The 25,041-nt window shown below is 48.4% G+C and overlaps 1 protein-coding gene across 2 annotated transcripts in view; it reads right to left on the bottom strand.

The window, feature by feature from the left end:
* Positions 1-1,514: 1,514 nt before the first annotated feature.
* Positions 1,515-25,041, bottom strand: part of KLHDC4 (kelch domain containing 4) — a 48,628-nt gene continuing 25,101 nt past the window's right edge. For both annotated transcript variants that reach the window (XM_088448013.1, XM_088448012.1), the window contains exons 5-12: positions 15,147-15,283; positions 13,065-13,157; positions 11,790-11,949; positions 11,380-11,449; positions 7,118-7,326; positions 2,821-3,235; positions 2,420-2,539; positions 1,515-2,235 (exon numbers count right to left, since the gene is read on the bottom strand). In XM_088448013.1, the coding sequence (XP_088304139.1) occupies positions 2,057-2,235; positions 2,420-2,539; positions 2,821-3,235; positions 7,118-7,326; positions 11,380-11,449; positions 11,790-11,949; positions 13,065-13,157; positions 15,147-15,283 (1,383 nt within the window). In that variant the 3' untranslated portion in view covers positions 1,515-2,056. The remainder of the gene's footprint in view (positions 2,236-2,419; positions 2,540-2,820; positions 3,236-7,117; positions 7,327-11,379; positions 11,450-11,789; positions 11,950-13,064; positions 13,158-15,146; positions 15,284-25,041) is intronic.

The raw sequence follows: 25,041 nt of genomic DNA, 5'->3' as shown, positions 1-25,041 counted from the left end.
GCGCCGTTGTGGAGCGAGCCGGTGACAGCTCACTGTGCGCAGGGAAGATCTCGTGTCTTCATACATAGACAGTTTTACTAATCGTCTCTTCTGCACTTTTCATCCCTAAAATAAAACCCCACAAAGGTCTTTACAACTGAAAATGATCCATAAGTGAGGAATGGGTTCCGCAAAAATGCATTCTACACAAAGGGGGGGATTCATCAAACCTAAGGGGACAAATGGGTGGTCACCCCGGGGAACCAATAAGCTTCTAGCTGTCATTTTATATAATGTACTAGATAAATGATGGAATCTGATTGGCTGCTCTTCCCGTAAACCAGACAGTAAATAATGGCTGCTGCTCGGGGCGAATGTCACACGCGCTACACAAGGCCGCATTCACCATATTAGTCAATATGGAACAGCACAGTAACGGGGGTTTATGTTCATTTTATTCACATTTAGCCCTTGTAAAAATCATTATTAATGATCAACCACCTATTCCCTTCAAAAAAATGAAATAAATGTAGTAGGGATGCCGGGCCGGCAAGGAGTCTAGGCACAGAACCGAGCCTGCAGCCCTCATCTAGGCACCGAACCGAGCCTGCAGCCCTCATCTAGGCACCGAACCGAGCCGGCAGCCCTCATCTAGGCACAGAACCGAGCCGGCAGCCCTCATCTAGGCACAGAACCGAGCCGGCAGCCCTCATCTAGGCACAGAACCGAGCCGGCAGCCCTCATCTAGGCAGATAAAACGCACTTACAGACTTGGTGCCAGTAGCATCGACTTCCCATACAGCCCTCTATGTACGTGCACTTTAGCCACCCATCAAATGCTTAGATGACATCTGTGGGCACAAGTCCCGGGCAACACAGGCCTAATCCTCTAACACATGACAAACCATCGCTATCAGACTAGGGCTCAGGAACGGCTCCGAGTGCTGAAACACAGATAGAGCCCTTTCAAAAGCAGAGGTGACAGACACTTCGCCAGCAGACAACGCTCTCTTCTGTAGACAGTAGGTCTGAGGTCCCACTTAAAGGGAAAGTGCTTCCCTCTGACTTATCAGTTGGCAAATGCTTCCTTTCTACATTTACCACTGACAACACTAGAAGGGTGCGCCGCTGTGTTTTCTAAAAATGTCCATGTGACAGACTTCAGAGAACACGCTCTCTTTGCTCATCCGCGAACCATGAGTAGCAGCTGACACATTACCTTCTGAGTTGTAATCGAAACCAGAGACAGCGCCACCTAGTGGAAGAAAAACAGTATTTTACCAGGAAATAACTTGCAAAAAGTATTTCACAGACCTGGAAACAACCTATTATTTTTAAATTCAGTCTGATATTCTCATGGCTAACAAACTAGAATGCTGTTCAAAGGCCCTAAGGGTGACTGTTCCTATAAGGTCAAACTCATGCTTTCCACCATGATCGGAATGACGTAGCTACCGGCAATATTTGACGCTCATAAGACGACCGTTATCTCACCTGTTGTTGAGCAGGGGGAAAAACAAAACCACACTCGCGAATATCTGAAATAAAGATTTTTATTTAGATCCTGGCTATAAAACATAACGTCAAATGTAAACACCATGGGGCGATTCTTCTGCTGGGTAAGGAGTCACATGACGTGGCCAGGGTTACATTTTGCAGTGGGCATAACACCATGAATACGATGAGAAGGCCGTCCACAGGGAGACAGGGTTTACGTCGAGTCACGCCACTCTCAGGTGCTTATTACAATGCCACAGACCCATCATTCGTGGTTTGAAACCAGACAGTATCTCACATTCATTTTGTTTAAAGAAAGAGACACATGAACGCACACTGAAAGCCTACCCGCCACTGGCATGCAATGGAGGCAGCCATTTTGTGGGCCAACAAGGATGCTAGGTCCAATGCTTTAGACTATAATATGGCTGCCTCCACTCTGACAGTAACAAAGGGAAGAAGAGGTCCGAGGTGTGAAGACCACCCGGTTATATTTAGCTTTTTACCTCTCCCTTTACAGTATAAGGAACCTCCCTCATCAGAAGTTCTACAGACCATTGCACTTGTTCCTCCCCGCAGACTATTTATCCTTAAACTCATAAAACGTCTGTGCCATGGCGTGCGCCACTTTTAGAACTTTCTTTTCTTTGGCCTCAGGGCCCATGTTGGTTCTGGCGACTTGTATCCAGTACTGCTCCGTGCGGGGCAAGTAATCGGAGTACTTCTCGTGGGGCTCCACCGGCGGGTGATGCTCCTCGCCTGGGGAAGGGAGACAAAGAGAGATGGTACAAAGGAACAATGGACAATGCTAAGCGCGCAAAAGATCAGAGCCGCGGAGTGGAAAGCGAGTCGCGGGGGGGTCATCAGCCGAGATAGGGGGGCTAAGAGAGTCCAGGACAAGAGTGTAACAGCCACCTCTGAGTCCCCATCTTATTACACTCACCACTGTCCTCCTCGCTTTCATCCTCTTCATCATCATCCTCCTCCTCAGCTCCTCCCTCTGCGCCTTCTGCCTCCTCTTCATTATCATCAGAGTCTGACTCATCCAGCCACTCCTGCGTCTCTGCACCAAACAGATGGTTGATCACATTAATGAAAATTCAGCACTTGCCACTACAACCCCCCATAGCTAAATTCGGGAGAAATCAAATTGGGTAACATATTTTGAACTGCCACAACTGCTGAGCTATTCAGTCTTACCCCGAATATCTGTACACTCTGCCATATTTTTAGGAAAGTCCACTACACATATTACACATCAGAGTAAACTGCCTCCATAGCATTAATGTAACTGTCCACTGAACAACAATAAATGACTATTTGTTGCGTGAAGTTTAGACTTACTTGGGTCCATTTCCACCAGCACTTTCCATTCCTCCATCTTGTGCAGATCGAGGCTGTAAAGGTCGTTTAACGTGAACTGGCGGTCGCCGACTTCGAACATCCCCCCGTACACATAGAGGATCCCTTGCTTGGAAGCCATCATGGAGTTGGATCGTGGGCATGGCTCCACCTGTGGCCCCGTGGCTTCCTCCTGGTCCTCGTCATCTCCGCTGCTATCTTCCACCTCACTGGTCGAGGTCACCTGGCTGGAGATGACCTGTTTGATGGTCATCACTGTCCCGTCTTCAGCCACGATTTCCTTGATAACTTCAATAGGCTCTGGTGGACTCTGCGCTGCAGCCTCATCACCCTTAGATGGTTCAGCCTCCATATTCCGGTCTGTGCGCCGCCTCTTTTTCCGCTCCGATTTAGTTCTCTGGATGGGTAGGAGGACACAGCTGCTGTTAGTGTATTTAGTGCAAAGGAACATTACCAAGGTGATCCTTAAATCATTCCAATATGGTGCAACGTTAACCAAGGTGCAAACACTCAGCAGTTAGAGGCCGAGTATCGGCTTAAATCCGGGTGGATTCTATCTGGGCCACATTATATTCCGCCTTTTTCCTCTTTTAAAAAGGGGTTTCAGGTGACCCTAACTGGTACATTGGTGGTGTAGTGTCCCACACCTGTGTTCTCTACTCAGTAGCAACGGATAGAGAGGAGGACTTGCTTATTTCCGGCACTGGAGACTGGCGATGGGTTGCGTAAGATACACTTGGGGGGCATATCCAATTAGCCACAAAGATTTTTTGCAGCAAAAATCACAGCGGCCATCGCGACCATTTTTCATTAATGTGAGTATTCCCAGTCCCAATTCCCACATTATCCAATTGAAAAAAAAAAAAAAAACGAAAATTATTTAAAAAAAATTGGTGAAAAGCCTGAACCCTCAAATAAGGTGAAATATTGAGAAACAGTATAGATGTCTGTTAATGTCCCCCAAAAAAATATTTTGTGCTTTTAAAATGTTGCAAATGGCAGAATTTTTTTATTTTTATTTTTTTAAAAATGCACACAGGTAGAAAAAAAAAAAAAAAAAAAGTTTTCCATTTACAACGAAAAAAAACTAAAAAGTTGATTTTGGTGTAATTTTAGGCCATTTTTTTTTTCACCCCAATAATGACATGTAATTATTGGAAACTTCAAATTTTCCTTGGGGTGTCCAAGGGGTTTTAAAGCAAGTCCTGCCATTTTTAACTTAAAATAGGGAATTTGTCTGACTTTGCACCTGCTCTGGGGCAGCGAAAAATAAACCGTATTAATTCCTATTGAAATAACGGCAGCTGAAATTCTCGTGCCCAACTAAATAGCAAAAACATTGTGCCTCATGGAGAAACCCTGTGGTGAGAGATTTTTAAAAATTTTGCGGGAAATTGAATACGCCCCTTAATTGTATCTAGCCAAGGGGGAAATGTATCAAGAAGTGGAAAGAGTGAAGAAGTTTCCTATAGCAACCAATCAGCTTCTGTCTACCATTTATCTAGCATAGTGGTTTCCCAAACTCCTTCCTCATGGAGCAATAACAGTGCAGGGTTTCCATGTTTCCGCACAGGTGTAATCATTGCTCAGGGAGCAGTAACAGTGCAGGGTTTCCATGTTTCCGCACAGGTGTAATCATTCCTCAGGGAGCAGTAACAGTGCAGGGTTTCCATGTTTCCTCACAGATGTAATCATTCCTTTGGAAGCAGTAACAGGGCAGGGTTTCCATGTTTCCTGGAAGGTGCACAGGTGTAGTAATTCCTCAGGAAGCAGTAACAGTGCAGAGTTTCCATGTTTCCTGGCAGGTACAAGTGTAGTAATTCCTCAGGAAGCAGTAACAACACAGGGTTTCCATGTCTCCTGGCAGGTGCACAGGTGTAATCATTCCTCAGGAAGCAGTAACAGTGCAGGGTTTCCATATTTTCTGGCAGGTGCACCGATGTAGTCATTATTCACTGACACATTTTAAAAGATCCACAGGTGTAGCTAATTATTTCGCTTGTGATTCTATGAGGAGACCTGGAAAACATGCACTGTTAGTGAGGAATGAGTTTGGGAAACACTGATCTAGTACATGATTGGTTGCTATGGGCAACTTCTCCGCTCTTTAACCTTCTTCATATATTAACCCTTAAGTCTTGTAAGTAGTTAGTTAAAACCAGGAGGTGCTTACGTTGCCAGCGGCCGGGAGGCGGTTGCGTTGCCGGCGGCCGGGAGGCGGTTGCGTTGCCGGCGGCCGGGAGGCGGTTGCGTTGCCGGCGGCCGGGAGGCGGTTGCGTTGCCGGCGGCCGGGAGGCGGTTGCGTTGCCGGCGGCGGAATGCCGGCCGCTGGAAACCCGACAAGAGAAGCACAACCCGGGTCTAAAGATAGGTATCAAAATCCCGATGACTATCTTTAGCCACACGCCGAAATCCCGACAGCCGGCATCCCAGACGTCGGTAATGCAACTGCATCCTTAGGTTTAGTCACCCCCGATGGGATTTAAGGTTAGGCACCACCCCGGGAGTTTTAGGATTAGGCACCACCAAGGGGACAGGGGGGGGGGGAAGGGGAGTGATAAGTTACTTACCAGCCCCAGTAGGGGTGGTAGCTGGTCGGGCTTTCGGTGTCGGTATTTCATACAGATTCCGTGAAAACCCCTCTAGCAGTGAAGGACACTGGGCCTGATTCTGAATCACACGCGTCCATAAACGACCACATCCCGCCAATGTGCGCAGTCTCAGCATGAGCCTCAAAAACAATCAATTGCAGACTGCGCATGCGCTGCCCCGTGACGGAGGATAAGAGCGGTCGGGTCTCTTCGTGGGTGCAAGATCTCTCTGCCCGCAAAATAGACATTTCTGAGCGCCTGCCGTGTGCTTGCGCGGATCCTATGAGTGTCGTAGGCGTGTAGCCAGACGTCAGTGCTCGTGTGAGGCGCGTGCGGCTGGATGTGCGATTACGGGGCTGGTGTAAGCGCCAATACTAATGGTGATGCTGGAAAAACAGTCGGTGGTGCGATGGCGTGCGCGAAGCTGTACGGATACCGAATACTCTGCATTAGCATAAAGGTAATACATCTGTCTGCCACGGACGTCCGCACTTGTGGGCGATTTCCGTCTGACTCAGAATGAGGCCCACAACGAACATAGGAAGCCATTTTATTTTAAACAAACAGTACTACAAAGCACTTTGCGCCCCTAATCACATCGACCTTCTTAAATAGAGCGGACGTCAGTGGCGCAATCTAACGCCGACACAGTGGTATGGAGAGCGGCCACATAAGTTCATCTCTAGCATTTCCCGGTGTAATACATAATAATAATATATACACCTAGAAGCAGTTACCCGGAGACATTTCTAACACGCTGCATGGAGAATATGATGTACAGTAAGTCACGTGGAGGTTTGTAATGGACAATAAATCTAGCAAATAGGGAATTCTGGGAATAAAAGCCGCTAAGTATTGCTATAACTGCAGGTCATTACTCCATACGGAGGACACAGGAAGCCCAGGTGATGCACAGGACTTCTGAGAATAAAAGCCGCTAAGTATTGCTATAACTGCAGGTGGTTACTCCATACGGAGGACGCAGGAAGCCCAGGTGATGCACAGGACTTCTGAGAATAAAAGCCGCTAAGTATTGCTGTAACTGAAGGTGGTTACTCCATACGGAGGACGCAGGAAGCCCAGGTGATGCACAGGACTTCTGAGAATAAAAGCCGCTAAGTATTGCTATAACTGCAGGTGGTTACTCCATACGGAGGACGCAGGAAGCCCGGGTGATGCACAGGACTTCTGAGAATAAAAGCCGCTAAGTATTGCTATAACTGCAGGTCGTTACTCCATACGGAGGACGCCCAGGTGATGCACAGGACTTCTGAGAATAAAAGCCGCTAAGTATTGCTATAACTGCAGGTCGTTACTCCATACGGAGGACACAGGAAGCCCAGGTGATGCACAGGACTTCTGAGAATAAAAGCCGCTAAGTATTGCTATAACTGCAGGTGGTTACTCCATACGGAGGACGCAGGAAGCCCAGGTGATGCACAGGACTTCTGAGAATAAAAGCCGCGAAGTATTGCTATAACTGCAGGTCGTTACTCCATACGGAGGACGCCCAGGTGATGCACAGGACTTCTGCCAGACCGTCCGTAAACAAGATCAGGCCTCGATTTGCAAATCTATAATACAAGGGGCAGAATCCAGACAATCGGCCTCATGGCCGGAGAACGCGGCCTATTGCTATATCCCACATACAACAAGAAAACTAAGCTCTGCCGAATTACTAATTTTACCTTAATTTGGCCAGCGAACCACCGGTTCTTCCCCTGGTCATAGAAGTAGATATCATTATAGAAGTCTCCTTCGATGCTTTCCTCTTCTTCCTCATCATAAACCCCTCCAAACAGGACACTGCGGTTGTTGGGCCCAACGGCCATGGAGAAGCCGGTCCTGGGGGTGGGCTTCACGCCAGGCGGGTTCAATCTGCTCCACAACCATTTGTCTGGGAAAGTAAAGTGAGACAGGAGTTGGACAAGACACGGCCACTACACCCGCTGAGCTCAACTGAGATGCCCTAGAGAAGTGCCCACTGGATGCCTTGGAAGGATAACGCAATGGGGGGGTGTAGAAACCTGACCGAAAGTAATGGCTAGCAGTGCATGCTGTGACTTGTAGTTCCACAACATCTTGGAGAGCTGGGAGGTGCCTTAGGCTGTCCTACACGCACAGAAAATCAACATTGAGGTCTCATAACAAAGCCCAACGCAGAGCAAGAGGTGGGAGGGAGAGACAGGGGAAGGGGCTACCCTAGGCAACATGTCAGTCTGATCCGTCTCCTCTGAAATCGCTTTTCTCTGGCAGTTCTGTAGCTCCATTAACAGAATCGGTGCCTCTTTGAAGCCTCTTTTCTAAAACGCCAAAGAGCATTCTGAAGCTTAATCACCCGTTTCAATCCATATGCTCCCTTTAACGTCTCCAGGCCCCCCGGGATATGGTGCTTATTCAGACGAACTGGCGGATCAGCTGGTTAATGGTACAATTCCTTATTTTTTTTGCAACATCATTCCTGCGACCACACAAGATTTAACCCTTTGCGCTCAGCACGAGACTCCCGCAGGCCGCGAACATTTCCAAATCGGGTTACAGGGGGGAGAAAAAAAAAATGTCTAAACTTCTAATTCCCAATTTATTTTTCCTTCAGATATGATCCGTAAAACACCTATATCGCAAGGTATGCTGCGGGGAACTGCGCTTCTGTGCATAATGAATCAGTATAATCTGCCAGTTAATTAACACTTCACTCACCATCTTCCAGGGCTCCCTAGTTAATGAGTGGGGGGTCTTCTGTATCTGAGCTGACAAAGTGCGATTAACAGACTTGTAGACCTGCTATATGCATATATGCGCCGTGCTGATTGGTGGACTCATGTATGGGGTGTGACCGGTAATAGAGGGTCATCTTTTAATATTAGATCCAATTCGAACACCCCCTTAGAAGCTGCCACAAGTGGTGCCAGCAGTTTATTGGATGGACAGGAGAATACTACGCTGAACTTTATTTTCTACCAGACACACATTGGAGCGCCCGATATCTTGAAGGTCACTGGTTCTACATCTTGACCAACCTATAACTTTCTAACGCCAGCATCTGTCGCCATAAGATACACCCGTTTTACTTTACAAATCTAGTTCTACAAAACATAGACGGCCTTTAGTACAAGTCAGGTTTCTCCTGTAGTTCTGGTTTTGTTTATTGGAGTCTCATCTCTATGCCACAAAGATGTGTTTCTGCAGCCAGAAGTCTCGCACCATAAACACGTGCTCGTCACGCACTGATATTCGCGCTGGTTACACTCCCCCCAGCCCCCACGGGGATCCTCCTTACTTATTGTCTCCCGAGTTACAGCATGTCACAGCCCGGCCTGCTGGCGCCTGTAATTGCTGGTTATCATGCCTGGCATCAAACCCTTTACCACCTGATGGCTGCTGTGTGGGCTGGGTGAACACAGGGTAAAATTACGATGCCACTTGCAGAGGATGAGGCTCTGGGCCGGCTCCGTAGCCACCAGGAAGAAATCAGATCATTACTGTTCCTATGATATCTCAATCCGGCTTTCAGGCTGTTCAGAGAGGGTTCCCTAAAGGCCAGCGCAGCGCGGCTGAGTAATTGGTGCGAGGATTCGGGAGGTGTAGGGCTGCCTGCACCCGGCTTGGAGCCGAGCCAACTAATTAGGCGAGCGGATCACAGACTTCGTTAGCAAATATTTAACCTGTGAGAAAAAGTTTTGAAAAATATAAAAAAATCAAATGCCCAGGGGCTGTGTAACAAGTAGTACAAAGACCATCCTGAGTGAGGTGCTTTGGGGCTGAGCAGGACTTACAAGACACCAGAGGAGGAGCATCAGGCTGCTTGTTAATCTGTCCTCTGCCAGACATAGTCACCAGAATAATAAAATACACAGTATGATACAGTGCAGTGAGCACCCTGCAGTATGTGTAATATGGCACTGTGTAGTGTGCAACCGCGCTATATAGTATGCGATAGTCCTCACACTTAAATAGCAGATGTGAGGTACAATGAACCCCCTATACCTTAGTATGTCAGGGTATAGTAGAAAAAAGGGACAGGTATAAACTGATCGTATAGTAAATAGAGATTAGCGCTAGCACAGGTCACATACAAACGCAGAAAAACACATTACATGTCTGCAATGGGCACTAAAATCAACTACACAGACCGCAGTGGCTGGTAGGATATAGCGCTGTATAACCTGCCCCGTGGGAGAGGTATACAGGGAGACTGAACCCAGCGTTCCCCGGAGACCTGCTTGCAGAAAATGGCTGCCGCGCGTCTGAGGGGGTGGAGGGTGAGGGAGGAGCAGCTCAGGGAACACCAAGACCGCAGTGGAAAGGCTGGGGGAGGACAGGAGCATCCTGGGATTGAAAAGCTTTGATGTTGGTGTCCGGTCCTCCAGGTCCCACCTACACCCCCAATGTCTCCCTGTGGAGCCCTGTGGACCCTGAAGAAGAAATACACAATGAAAATAAATCTGGTTCTTGGAGGGGCCAGGAAGCATCGTACAAGTATAACTGCTTTGTAGAATAATAAGCAGATCAATAACATATAACCGGTAACACAGAGGCTCAGGCGGGGGAGTAAATGGCATCAGTATGTAAAGGGCTTTATAAATAACAAGGGAACAATGTAGGTAGATTAGAGGAATGGCTAATTACATGGAAACTAAGTTTCAATCCTAAAAAAATGCTGAATCCTAAAACATATATATATATATACATACATACACACATATATATATATATATATCTCAATTAGTTGGGCAGAGAAGAGGGGTTGTGTGGTTCTTACCTGTCTATGTAATATCCGGTGCATACAGCTGGGAAATCACCGGAACAGTTCGGTCACAGCACCTAAGGTCAAAGTAAATGGAACTACCTGCACGCTACCAGGCTACCGGAACTGCGCAAATTCTCCGAGTACCGGCTGTAACCTTCTATGTCTGCCCATATGTCTGATAACGGGAGACTGGAGGAAATTTATCAAACCTTCTATAGAGGACAAGTGGAGATGCTGCACATAACCAATCAGATCCTAGCGGTCATTGTATAGAGCAGGGGTCCTCAAGGCACACTAACAGCCCAGGTTTTAAGGCTAGCCTTAGCTGGGCACAGGTGACTTAATTAGTACCTCAGTTATTTTGATTTAACCATCCGTGCTTAAGCCTGGATATCACTAAAACCAGGACTGTTAGTGTGCCTTGAGGACCGTGGTTGGGAATGGAATACAAACGAATTACCGGCAGTCCCCTGGCTGGCGTTTGGAATCCTGACACCAGGAGGCCGGCAGAGGAGAAAATCCCGATCGTCTAAGGTAAGTATCTACTAACCTAATTCTAACCCCCTAACCCTCCCTTAGTGGTGCCTAATCCTAACCTTCCCCCCCAGTGCCTAACCCTAATCCCCCCTTAGGGGTGCCTAACCCTAACCTTCCCCCCCAGTGCCTAACCCTCCCTTAGGGGTGCCTAACCCTAACCTTCCCCCCCAGTGCCTAACCCTAATCCCCCCTTTCCCGCCGCCTAAACCTAAGTCTCCCTGGGGAGTGCCTAACCCTAAGTCCCCCCTGGGAGCCCTAAACCTAACCGGCATCACTTCGATCTGGAAACTGGGCGCCGTTCTCCCGGCGTTGGTAAAATGACAGGCGTCTACATCTAGACGCCGGTAATTTCACCCTCGCCGGGATATGACAGTCGGGAAGCCGGCTGTCAGTAGAATGTCAGCCGGCTTCCCAATTGCATCCCTTGGGAATCACTGGTATAAAGTGTAATAATAATCATTTTACTTATATAGCACAAGGATACAGCTGAAAGCCGATTGGTTGCTATGGGTAACGCCTCCATGTGTCCTCCATAGGTAGGATACATTTTCCCCCCTTTGCGCAGCAGCAGAGGCGCTGAGGGAGAAACGCTACAGAGATAATAGCAGCAGCTCTATTCCAACACTTACACGTAACGTACAGAAACCGTCAATGTCCGCTCACCTGCGCCCTCCGCCTTCAGCAAGAACATGTCCGTGTGCACCGTGCCTTTATCCACATCCTTCTTCACTCTCTGCGGAGAAATCACAATGTCACTGGTCAGCACGCAGCATATAACGCAGGTCACACGCGCAAACAATCCCGTCGTCACGCCTATGCGCAGCGGATAATATCTGATTATATTATAACCAGCACTGCTGACATTTCCGGCCAAGTAGCCAGATAACTTGTTGCTGAACTACAAGTCCCAGGGGAGTCTGGAAGTTTATAACAGCGGGAAAATACGATGCCTCAGGCTCTACCAGATCTGGACACTACACATTATCCCGAGCGTCAGCGTGGTCATTAAGCAGGACTTGTACCCAATATGAAGTTGTAGCCATTGGTCACTGCAGTGTGTGAGGGATTCTCACCTGCTTCGAATATCCACCATAGATGATGACGCTACCGTCCTGGGTGGTGGTCATCTGGCAACCAGACCGCGGCAAAGGGCCAGTCCCAGACGGCGAGACCTTGTTCCACGTGAAGGAGTCCAGGTTAAATGTGTACACGTCATTATAATAAATATAATCTCTAAGAGGGAAGAGAAGTCATTATCCAACAGAGGGAGAATCGGAACAGGAGTCGTCATTTCTACCTAAAGTCGTCTATAATTCCGCACACACAACAAACAGCCGGAATATTACACAGTAACACCGCACAGATTGTACCTGCTTAGCCGAGACGGCAGGGGCTCCAAAATGGGACATTGTTACATATTTATAAGGGGCTAAAGTCTTTCCATAAGCCACGTGCCCCTTTTATTCCCTCTCCCCATAGTGGTGCTATATTGTACCCAGCCGGAGAGGGGGAGGACAGTGACCCAGCAGCTGAAGACTATCTGCAGGAGGAGAGGGAGAGAACAGTGACCCAGGAGGGGCAGATGGGTCTACAGGAGTGGAGGAAGAAGATGCACCATCAGTGGAAGAGAGGTCTGGCTGGCGCATCATCCGAAGGGGGCACTGTGCTGCAGTGGTGGGAGAGGGGCCTGGCAGGAGAGGGGTTTGGCGGGGGCATTGGCATCAGGGGAAGGGAGAGGACATTGCCCCAATGGTGGGAGAGGGGTCTGGTAGAGGGGTGTGGCGGGGTGCATTGGCATCAGGGGAAGGGAGGGGATGGTGCCCCAATGGTGGGAGAGGGGTCTGGCAGCAGAGGGAGAGATGGGTTTGGAGGGGGGCATTGCCATTAGGGGAAGGGAAGGACTATGCCCCCAGTGGTGGGAGAGGGGTCTGGCAGCAGAGGGACAGAGGGGTTTGGGCAAGGAGCATTGGCATTAGGGGAAGTGAGGGGATGGTGCCCCAGTGGTGGGAGAGGGGTCTGGCAGAGGGGTGTGGTGGGGCGCATTGGCATCAGGGGAAGGGAGGGGATATTGCCCCATTGGTGGGAGGGGTCTGGCAGCAGAGGGAGAGAGGGGTTTGGAGGGGGGCATTGCCATTAGGGGAAGGGAAGGACTATGCCCCCAGTGGTGGGAGAGGGGTCTGGCAGCAGAGGGACAGAGGGGTTTGGGCAAGGAGCATTGGCATTAGGGGAAGTGAGGGGATGTTGCCCCAGCGGTGGGAGAAGGGCCTGATAGTAGTGTAGGGGGAAGAGGGTGAGTGGCTGGAGTCTCCTAGATGGGGAAGGGACAGAAATACTACAACAGGTCTCACCTTGTGCTCTCATGAAACCCTCCAAAGACCACCAGCTGCCGCTTTGTATATACCATGCGGTGCCCACTTCTCCCTGACGGACCGCCCGGAGCTCTGTGGGAAAGACGTGTATGTGAGGCAGCTCCTGGCGCGCAGAAAGCAAAAACTAATAAATAACAAATAGGTGTAAATACAGAGAAGCTGCAGTTAGGGGACCATACACAGGATCACAATGGGATTTTTATTCCAAGGTGACTTTGGATGCATCCAATGTTACCATCTGCCTGAGAACACCTTGGCGTGTCCTATGGCGCTCCCTCATCCCAGCCCCCAAAAGAGAAAGAAGTTTTAGTGCAATAGGTAAGGTAAGATATACTCTGCCGGGGATTGTAGCAGAATGGGGGAAATGCTTCGTCCACAGTCCATATGCTTCAGGTGTCTTTCTCCCAAACACCCTCACATGCGGTGTGACCCCCTAAGAACAGGGTCTGGCAATAGAATCTCAACACAGCTGCTTCTGTTCTATAGCATCACACTCAGCCCCACATTTGGCCACAGGGGGATGCAGAGGCTTGGACCTGTTCATCCTGTTTTGTTATGTCGTCCGACCATCACTTTACATGCCCATCTCTGAATTGTTTCCATTGTATTCATGTAATCTGGTGACTAGGAGGCTGGTACAGAGCGAGTACTATATCAGGGTATCGTGCCCAGAATGTGAGCGCAGGCGAATGTGCAATTGCATCGCTGAACGCAGTTTGCACGCATCGACCCTTATTGTTAGTGTAGGAGAAATGGGTTCTGGCTGGCACCCCCTAGAGGAGGAAGTTTGGGCTGCAGCCTTAGAGAGATACTGGAGCTGTCCAAAGTGCCCCAGAGGAGTATATAGAACAGATAAACCCCGGCTCTGCCTCTGACACAGCCAATGTGTCGGGGTAATAAAGCCGAACAAAATATGAATCAATGTCAATGAAGATTTTATTTTTATTTTGCATCAATAAAGAAATGACAGCCAAGTCCTAGGTCCTGGAGTAAAGAAGGGGAACATGTTGTACAGCTCACGTTATACGAGCAACAAGAATGTTCCATGTTTATTACCCCCCGTACATTGGCTGTGTCAGACCATGGCCGATGTCTGTCCAATGTGCGTGCCAAGAATGGGCCCTTCATCGGTTTACACTTATTTGCACTAACGTGTATCGCACTACAAGAGCGATTGTCCACAAATACTACAAAAATGTTATGTCCCCTCCAATTTGCTGTACAGCTGTTCCTCCTATATGAGCCTTCAACTAAATGGCTAACAATCCATAACCAGCAGCCAAGCCCCATAGAGGAGACTGAGGTATGTAATGTGTAGTGAGGCGTTATTATTCCATATTCATGACTACTTTACTAATGTGTTCTGGTGGCACTGGAGCTGTCTGCATTGGCAACAGCAGAGCCATCTCCTTGGCCTGGGAACTGACACTCTGATCCTGTACCAGGTAAGCCTCTATACCAGGCCTGGCCAACTTGTGGCTCTCCAGCTGCTGTGAAACTACAAGTTCCAGCATGCTTTAACAGCTGATCAGTGGGAGGGTATGTTGGGACTTGTAGTTTGGCCAGGCCTGCTCTATACCATCTAAGACCCTGATTACCTAGGCAAGATACTGTCCACACCTGGATTATCTAGGTACCATCTATGTTCCTGCACCTTCTAAGCATCATCCAAGACCAGGATTCACCTTAGTCTCAGCTCTGAATAGGCCTGTGCACTTCCACAGAGACATTTACACCGAAATCCAGCTCCACCTATGCCCCTGCGCCATCGGGGACCCCAACTCATCAAGACCTGGACTTAGTAGTGCCCTCCTCCTGATATTATTCCCGTCCCTCTAATACCTTGACCCAAAAGTTCAGGTCCCCCTAAGTAGGTTTCCTAGAACATCCACAGTTCACACCTCTCCCCCCTTACATCCATGGAACTGCCTTTACCTGATCTCTACCATAATATACCTCCACAGTCCTACAAGATCCTCACGTGGGAATACTCCCGACCCCCAACTGTACCCTTCAGTGTTCAAAGAAATAAAGTTTAAGTGAAGCATTCAGTTCTCTTACTTGATCTGTTCCCAGGCTTTAGTGGAAAGATGAAGCACCCAGAGATCTTTGTAGTGGTAAAACTGCTCCCCGTCGGGCGAAGCAAACTCTCCCCCGAAGACCCACAGCTGTCCTCCTGCCTGTGATACGGCCACGGCCTGCGAAGAGAGGAGACGGGCGTTAGACCAAACTGCGCTGAGAGGAAATTGTGGTGATTAATTAGGAATGGTCGGGGCAGTGCTAATGAGACGTCTGTTGTCCCCGTTGCTTTTGCGTCTTCTGGGATGTGGTCTCCATATGTTGTGGTTTAGAGGAGCAAAACCAACGCAGGTAACTTTATAATATTGGCAAACTGAAGCCGCTGTTACACTTCATGCATCGCTTGTCCGAGCCTCATTATAGCACCAGCGCAAAGATACGTCTCGCCTGGCTACAGTCCAAGTGCCAGCACTAACAAACGTCTCACCAGGCTACACAGGGTGCGAGCTCCGCAGCTTACACAAATACAGGAGGAAGAGCGGATATTTCACCGCTTATAACCAAACAAAAAAAACAAAAACAAAGTCCTGATAAAAAAATCACAATGAAAATCTGAATCCATGAACCTATAGAATAGAAAGCAGGACGGCTGGGGATGTACAGGAACCTATAGGGCAGAAAGCAGGACGGCTGGGGATGTACAGGAACCTATAGGACAGAAAGCAGGACGGCTGGGGATGTACAGGAACCTATAGGATAGAACGCAGGACGGCTGGGGATTGCATGAACCTATAGGACAAAGCAGGACGGCTGGGGATTACATGAACCTATAGGACAGAAAGCAGGACGGCTGGGGATGTACAGGAACCTATAGGACAGAAAGCAGGACGGCTGGGGATGTACAGGAACCTATAGGACAGAAAGCAGGACGGCTGGGGATTACATGAACCTATAGGATAGAAAGCAGGACGGCTGGGGATCTATATGAACCTATAGTATAGAAAGCAGGACGGCTGGGGATGTACAGGAACCTATATGGTAGAAAGCAGGACAGCTGGGGATGTACAGGAACCTATAGGACAGAAAGCAGGACAGCTGGGGATGTGCAGGAACCTATAGGATAGATAGCAGGACGGCTGGGGATGTACAGGAACCTATAGGATAGAAAGCAGGCCGGCTGGGGATCTATATGAACCTATAGTATAGAAAGCAGGACGGCTGGGGATGTACAGGAACCTATAAGGACAGAAAGCAGGACGGTTGAGGATCTATATGAACCTATAGGATAGAAAGCAGGCCGGCTGGGGATGTATAGGAACCAATAGGACAGAAAGCAGGACGGTTGAGGATCTATATGAACCTATAGGATAGAAAGCAGGACGGCTGGGTATCTACATGAACATATAGGATAGAAAGTAGGACGGCTTGGTATCTACATGAACCTATAGGATAGAAAGCAGGACGGCTGGGGATCTATATGAACCTATAGGATAGAAAGCAGGACGGCTGGGGATGTACATGAACCTATAGGATAGAAAGCAGGACGGCTGGGGATCTATATGAACCTATAGGATAGAAAGCAGGACGGCTGGGGATGTACAGGAACCTATAGGACAGAAAGCAGAACGGTTGAGGATCTATATGAACCTATAGGATAGATAGCAGGACGGCTGGGGATGTACAGGAACCTATAGGACAGAAAGCAGGACGGTTGAGGATCTATATGAACCTATAGGATAGAAAGCAGGCTGGCTGGGGATGTACAGGAACCTATAGGACAGAAAGCAGGACGGTTGAGGATCTATATGAACCTATAGGATAGATAGGACAGCTGGGGATGTACAGGAACCTATAGGACAGAAAGCAGAACGGTTGGGGATCTATATGAACCTATAGGATAGATAGCAGGACGGCTGGGGATGTACAGGAACCTATAGGACAGAAAGCAGAACGGCTGGGGATCTATATGAACCTTCTGACTGGAAACGCGCAGCCTGAAGATTCTACAGTGTTTAATTATTCAGTCTCAGGCAATTAAATGTGCCGGTGTGATGTGGCAGCAGGTGTACTAATTGTGATCGTTATGTCAGAGGAGAACCATGATTTACCCTTCACACGCCGCACATTAATGAAATGACTCACAGAGCAGGAGGAAAGGGAGATGTATGAGGAGCACAGCGGGGTCACAGGAGGTCTATGTACTGCGCTATTATCATGTATACTGAGTTATTCCCCAATGCCATCCCCCCACTTGTTTCCTATGTAAGTGTAAGCTCTTGTTATGCCCCTATACGGTAACAGAATTACCTCCCCACTCTACAGCGCTGTGGAATAATGTTGGTACTTTATGAAGAGACAACAAATAATAATAATAATAATACTGAAAAAGTGACCACGCATGAACCAGTACGAACAGACAGAATAAATCAGGGAATCTCCAGGCAGACGCTGATTATGTAAATCTGTCCATTAACCCGTTTGCCTGACACTATCTGCAAAACATGAGAATTCCTGTACTTGCCGAGCTTCAGTGCATCCTGTAACAAGCTCAGCCAATGTGTCAGATGTTACTATGGTATACTGAGGCAACATTACAGCATTACATAAGTGTCAGATGTTACTATGGCATAATGAGGTAACATTACAGCATTACATAAGTGTTAGATGTTACTATGGTATACTGAGGTAACATTACAGCATTACATAAGTGTCAGACGTTACTATGGTATACTGAGGTAACATTACAGCATTACATAAGTGTCAGATGTTACTATGGTATACTGAGGCAACATTACAGCATTACATAAGTGTCAGATGTTACTATGGTATACTGAGGTAACATTACATAAGTGTCAGATGTTACGATGGTATACTGAGGTAACATTACAGCATTACATAAGTGTCAGATGTTACGATGGTATACTGAGGTAACATTACAGCATTACATAAGTGTCAGATGTTACTATGGTATACTGAGGCAACATTACAGCATTACATAAGTGTCAGATGTTACTATGGTATACTGAGGCAACATTACAGCATTACATAAGTGTCAGATGTTACTATGGTATACTGAGGTAACATTACATAAGTGTCAGATGTTACTATGGTATACTGAGGTAACATTACAGCATTACATAAGTGTCAGATGATACTATGGTATACTGAGGTAACATTACAGCATTACATAAGTGTCAGATGTTACTATGGTATACTGAGGTAACATTACATAAGTGTCAGATGTTACTATGGTATACTGAGGTAACATTACATAAGTGTCAGATGTTACTATGGTATACTGAGGTAACATTACAGCATTACATAAGTGTCAGATGTTACTATGGTATACTGAGGTAACATTACAGCATTACATAAGTGTCATATGTTACTATGGTATACTGAGGCAACATTACAGCATTACATAAGTAACAAAGGCTTTTATTGACAATTACATTAAGTTTATGCAAAGAGACAATGGGCCTGATTCAGACCCACTCGCGAGCGGCTGTCCGCTCGCAAGTGGGTCGATGTTATGGACTGAGCATGCGCACGACGGAGGGAGCTCCGTCGTGCGCATGCGCCAGACGCGACGAGCGAAGGAAAGTCCTTCGCTCGTTGTGTCCGATCAAAGGGGGCGTGCTGTCAATGTTGATTGACAGCACGCCCCCTTTGGTGGGCGTGCCGGGGGCGTGCCTCCCTGACGGGGGCGTTCCCACGGGAACGCCTCCCGTCAGAAGCCGGCCCACTGACATCACTAGTGATGTCAGTGGGAGTGATTTTGGCTCTGATAGAGCCAAAATCACTCCGGAGCTTGCGGTTGAAAACCTCAACCGCAGGCTCCGGCTCGCAAATTCGATGGTCGCGATGGTCTCGACCATCGCGACCATCACAATGCACGCTCGTATAGCCTGTGGGTGGTGACCCACAGCTATACGAGCGTCCAGGAGGACGCTCCATGAAAATGGAGCCCGGCCCTCATTCAGAGAGTGCGCTCTGCTCAGAGCGTACGGCTCTGAATGAGGGCCAATATTTGCAGTGTTGACCCTTCTTTTACAAGACCTCTGCAGTTCGCCCTGTCATGCTGTCACTCACCTTCTGGGCCACATACTGACCGATGGCCGCCCATTCTTGCCTAATCAATGCTTGGAATTTGTCAGACTTTGTGGGTTTTTGTTTGTACACCCGCCTCTTGAGGATTGACCACAAGTTCTCAATGGGATTAAGGTCTGGGGAGGTTCCTGGCCATGGACCCAAAATTTGTATGTTTTGTTCCCCGATCCACTTAGTTAATACTTTTGCCTTATGGCAAGGTGCTCCATCATGCTGGAAAAGGCATTGTTCCTCACCAAACTGTTCTTGGATGGTTGGGATAAGTTGTTCGTGGAGGATGTTTTGGTACCATTCTTTATTCATGGCTGTGTTCTTAGGCAAAATTGTGAGTGCGCCCCCTCCCTTGGCTGAGAAGCAACCCCACACATGACTGGTCTCGGGATGCTTTACTGTTGGCATGACACAGGACTGATGGTAGCGCTCAGCGTTCCTTCTGCAAGCACTGCACTGGTCGTGCCCCGATCCCACAGCTGAACCAACTTTAGGAGACGGTCCTGACACTCGCTGGACGGTCTTGGGTGCCCTGAAGCCTTCTTCACAACTATTGAACCTTTCTCCTTGAAGTTCTTGATGATCCGATAAATGGTTGATTTAGGTGCAATCTTACTAGCAGCAATATCCTTGCCTGTGAAGCCCTTTTTGTGTAAAGCAATGATGACTGCACGTGTTTCCTTGCAGGTAACCATGGTTAACAGAGGAAGAACAATGATTTCAAGCTCCACCCTCCTTTTAAAGCTTTGTCTGTTATTCTAACTCAATCAGCACGACAGAGTGATCTCCAGCCTTGTCCTCGTCAACACGCTCACCTGTGTTTTTGGGATTAAAATTCATTGTCATGGCAAAGAGGGACTTTGCAATTAATTGCAATTCATCTGATCACTCTTCATGACATTCTGGAGTATATGCAAATTGCCATAAACACTGAAGCAGCAGACTTTGTGATAACCAATACTTGTGTCATTCTCAGAACTTTTGGCCATGGCTGTATATATACACAGGGTTTTTTTTCTGCTGGTCAACAATAGGTAAGTACATGAACCTATATGTCAGTGATCTTCAACCTTTTCCAACTCGAGGCACACTACGCAAGATTTTAAAATTGCCAAGGCACACTATCCGGCGATACGGTATGGGCGACCTATGAAAAACACACCCATTGGCCTCCACAGGAATAAAACGCACATACAATGGCCCCAAAGAAATAACACCCGCATAAATTGGCCCCCACAGAAACAGACAAAACACATTGCTCCCCACAAAATCAAATCATAGTGGCTACCACATCAAAAATAAATTCACATTTTTCTAGACTTACCTGTCTGTCATCGGCTGCAGGTTCCCAAGGTGCAAAGCTGTGAGCAGTGGCTGGCTGGCCACGGGCAGGTGAGAAAGAAGGGCTGGCTGTGTGGCTGACCGCGTTGCCAGGCAGGCAACGCAGCGTGCGTGACCTGTGATGTCACGCCGCCGCGTTTAGGCAGGTCACGGCTCGGGCGTGCCTGAGCCTCCCAGAGGAGCTCAGCTGCAGCGCTGCCCGGTCCGCAGTTCTTTAATGCGACAGGCGGCTCTAGCTCTGCGGCACACTTCACAAGCGCCCGGTTGAAAACCTCTGCTGTATGTACATATCCTAAAGATTGTAAGCTTGCGAGCAGGGCCCTCTTACCTGTATGTCTGTCTGTTACTACCCAGTGTTGTTCTATTAATGTTGTTTCCATTTGTAAAGTGCAACAGAATATGCTGCGCTATACAACAAACTGTTAATAATAATAATAATGTAAATCACCGTATAGGGTGACTCTACACAGCAGGATTTAATACGATTACCAATATAGGTTATTCTACACATACAGTATATATGACTCGACAAAGACCCAACTCCGAGAGACCTGCCCATTGCTGAACATGTAACTCTGAGCTCTCTTTCCTGCGGTGTAACCAGCTGGGCTTATGCTGGTCCGGGAAACAGAGGCCACCATTGTACAGGGCGGAGGAATGCCTGGAACATTACCGGGGTGACAAGTGCGATTTCCAGCCCCACGCTGGGCCCAGGATGCAGGAAAGCGTCTAAATCAGCATCGCCGCTTGATGTCGGCCCATCGCACAGGCTGGCCGCAAACGTGGCAATTCTGACGGTCAGTCTGGTCATCCTACACCCAGTTGGTAATGGCTGCAGTGCGTTCCATGTTGGGCAAAATATAAAAGCGCACGGTCTAGGGTTATTGGAGGACCACGAAGCCTCATCATTTTCTGGACGAGACATCGGGCACAGGGACCCCACAGACTCATTCCTAGTACAGCGAGGTCCTCGTGGTGCCCAGCAGTTCCTCCTCCCCCTGTGGGCACTAGATTAGACTGAATGATCGTCGAGAGGACAGTTTAGATGTTTTGATTCTGGGGAAAGTAAATGCTTTGAACACAACCAGTACAGTAAACATGGAAAATAACACAATGTGATTTCCGTTTCACTAACAAATGTTCTAATCCTGAAATTAAGCTACTTCTGCGTCTACAGTAGCCAGGACTGCAGAATGGCGCCCCCCGCTGTCGGTATCCAGTAATACGTGTTCACTTGACCATAGATAAGATATAAGCCATCTACTGGCCACTCCCAAGTGTGGTCTAATTCCCAATACTACTAACCCTGGGAACATTATTTTTTACACCACTTCATTTAGATGTACAAAGGGCAAAACATTCACAAAGGTGTCAATGCACCTCAATAGGAACCCGAAGGGAGTAAGCCAGGGGGAAAATAATGTATGTATATAATGATCACAGCGTATAGTGCAAGATGCCCTGTATACAGTGATCACAGCCTATAGTGCAGGAGGCCCTGTATACAGTGATCACAGCGTATAGTGCAGGAGGCCCTGTATACAGTGATCACAGCGTATAGTGCAGGAGGCCCTGTATACAGTGATCACAGCGTATAGTGCAGGAGGCCCTGTATACAGTGATCACAGCGTATAGTGCAGGAGGCCCTGTGCATGTATACAGTGATCACAGCGTATAGTGCAGGAGGCCCTGTGCATGTATACAGTGATCACAGCGTATAGTGCAGGAGGCCCTGTGCATGTATACAGTGATCACAGCGTATAGTGCAGGAGGCCCTGTGCATGTATACAGTGATCACAGCGTATAGTGCAGGAGGCCCTGTATACAGTGATCACAGCGTATAGTGCAGGAGGCCCTGTATACAGTGATCACAGCGTATAGTGCAGGAGGCCCTGTATACAGTGATCACAGCGTATAGTGCAGGAGGCCCTGTATACAGTGATCACAGCGTATAGTGCAGGAGGCCCTGTATACAGTGATCACAGCGTATAGTGCAGGAGGCCCTGTATACAGTGATCACAGCGTATAGTGCAGGAGGCCCTGTATACAGTGATCACAGCGTATAGTGCAGGAGGCCCTGTATACAGTGATCACAGCGTATAGTGCAGGAGGCCCTGTATACAGTGATCACAGCGTATAGTGCAGGAGGCCCTGTATACAGTGATCACAGCGTATAGTGCAGGAGGCCCTGTATACAGTGATCACAGCGTATAGTGCAGGAGGCCCTGTGCATGTATACAGTGATCACAGCGTATAGTGCAGGAGGCCCTGTGCATGTATACAGTGATCACAGCGTATAGTGCAGGAGGCCCTGTGCATGTATACAGTGATCACAGCGTATAGTGCAGGAGGCCCTGTGCATGTATACAGTGAACACAGCGTATAGTGCAGGAGGCCCTGTGCATGTATACAGTGAACACAGCGTATAGTGCAGGAGGCCCTGTATACAGTGATCACAGCGTATAGTGCAGGAGGCCCTGTGCATGTATACAGTGATCACAGCGTATAGTGCAGGAGGCCCTGTGCATGTATACAGTGATCACAGCGTATAGTGCAGGAGGCCCTGTGCATGTATACAGTGAACACAGCGTATAGTGCAGGAGGCACTGTATACAGTGATCACAGCGTATAGTGCAGGAGGCCCTGTGCATGTATACAGTGATCACAGCGTATAGTGCAGGAGGCCCTGTGCATGTATACAGTGATCACAGCGTATAGTGCAGGAGGCCCTGTGCATGTATACAGTGATCACAGCGTATAGTGCAGGAGGCCCTGTGCATGTATACAGTGATCACAGCGTATAGTGCAGGAGGCCCTGTATACAGTGATCACAGCGTATAGTGCAGGAGGCCCTGTGCCTGTATACAGTGATCACAGCGTATAGTGCAGGAGGCCCTGTATACAGTGATCACAGCATATAGTGTAGGAGGCTCTGTGCCTGTATACAGTGATCACAGCGTATAGTGCAGGAGGCCCTGTATACAGTGATCACAGCGTATAGTGCAGGAGGCCCTGTATACAGTGATCACAGCGTATAGTGCAGGAGGCCCTGTATACAGTGATCACAGCGTATAGTGCAGGAGGCTCTGTATACAGTAATCACAGCGTATAGTGCAGGAGGCCCTGTGCATGTATACAGTGATCACAGCATATAGTGCAGGAGGCCCTGTATACAGTGATCACAGCGTATAGTGCAGGAGGCCCTGTATACAGTGATCACAGCGTATAGTGCAGGAGGCCCTGTGCATGTATACAGTGATCACAGCGTATAGTGCAGGAGGCCCTGTGCATGTATACAGTGATCACAGCGTATAGTGCAGGAGGCCCTGTATACAGTGATCACAGCGTATAGTGCAAGAGGCCCTGTGCCTGTATACAGTGATCACAGCGTATAGTGCAGGAGGCCCTGTATACAGTGATCACAGCGTATAGAGTAGGAGGCTCTGTGCCTGTATACAGTGATCACAGCGTATAGTGCAGGAGGCCCTGTGCATGTATACAGTGATCACAGCGTATAGTGCAGGAGGCCCTGTATACAGTGATCACAGCGTATAGTGCAGGAGGCTCTGTGCCTGTATACAGTGATCACAGCGTATAGTGCAGGAGGCCCTGTGCATGTATACAGTGATCACAGCGTATAGTGCAGGAGGCCCTGTATACAGTGATCACAGCGTATAGTGCAGGAGGCCCTGTATACAGTGATCACAGCGTATAGTGCAGGAGGCCCTGTATACAGTGATCACAGCGTATAGTGCAGGAGGCCCTGTATACAGTAATCACAGCGTATAGTGCAGGAGGCTCTGTATACAGTAATCACAGCGTATAGTGCAGGAGGCCCTGTGCATGTATACAGTGATCACAGCATATAGTGCAGGAGGCCCTGTATACAGTGATCACAGTGTATAGTGTAGGAGGCCCTGTGCATGTATACAGTGATCACAGCGTATAGTGCAGGAGGCCCTGTATACAGTGATCACAGCGTATAGTGCAGGAGGCCCTGTATACAGTGATCACAGCGTATAGTGCAGGAGGCCCTGTATACAGTGATCACAGCGTATAGTGCAGGAGGCCCTGTATACAGTGATCACAGCGTATAGTGCAGGAGGCCCTGTATACAGTGATCACAGCGTATAGTGCAGGAGGCCCTGTATACAGTGATCACAGCGTATAGTGCAGGAGGCCCTGTATACAGTGATCACAGCGTATAGTGCAGGAGGCCCTGTATACAGTGATCACAGCGTATAGTGCAGGAGGCCCTGTATATAGTGATCACAGCGTATAGTGCAGGAGGCCCTGTATACAGTGATCACAGCGTATAGTGCAGGAGGCCCTGTGCCTGTATACAGTGATCACAGCGTATAGTGCAGGAGGCCCTGTATACAGTGATCACAGCGTATAGTGCAGGAGGCTCTGTGCCTGTATACAGTGATCACAGCGTATAGTGCAGGAGGCCCTGTGCATGTATACAGTGATCACAGCGTATACTGCAGGAGGC

Source organism: Taudactylus pleione, unplaced genomic scaffold (genome assembly GCF_031769625.1).
Source record: "Taudactylus pleione unplaced genomic scaffold, aTauple2 ptg000447l, whole genome shotgun sequence".
Classification (NCBI taxonomy): domain Eukaryota; kingdom Metazoa; phylum Chordata; class Amphibia; order Anura; family Myobatrachidae; genus Taudactylus; species Taudactylus pleione.
The sequence above is the reverse complement of the archived record's forward strand: the minus strand, read 5'-3'. Positions and strand labels throughout refer to the sequence as shown.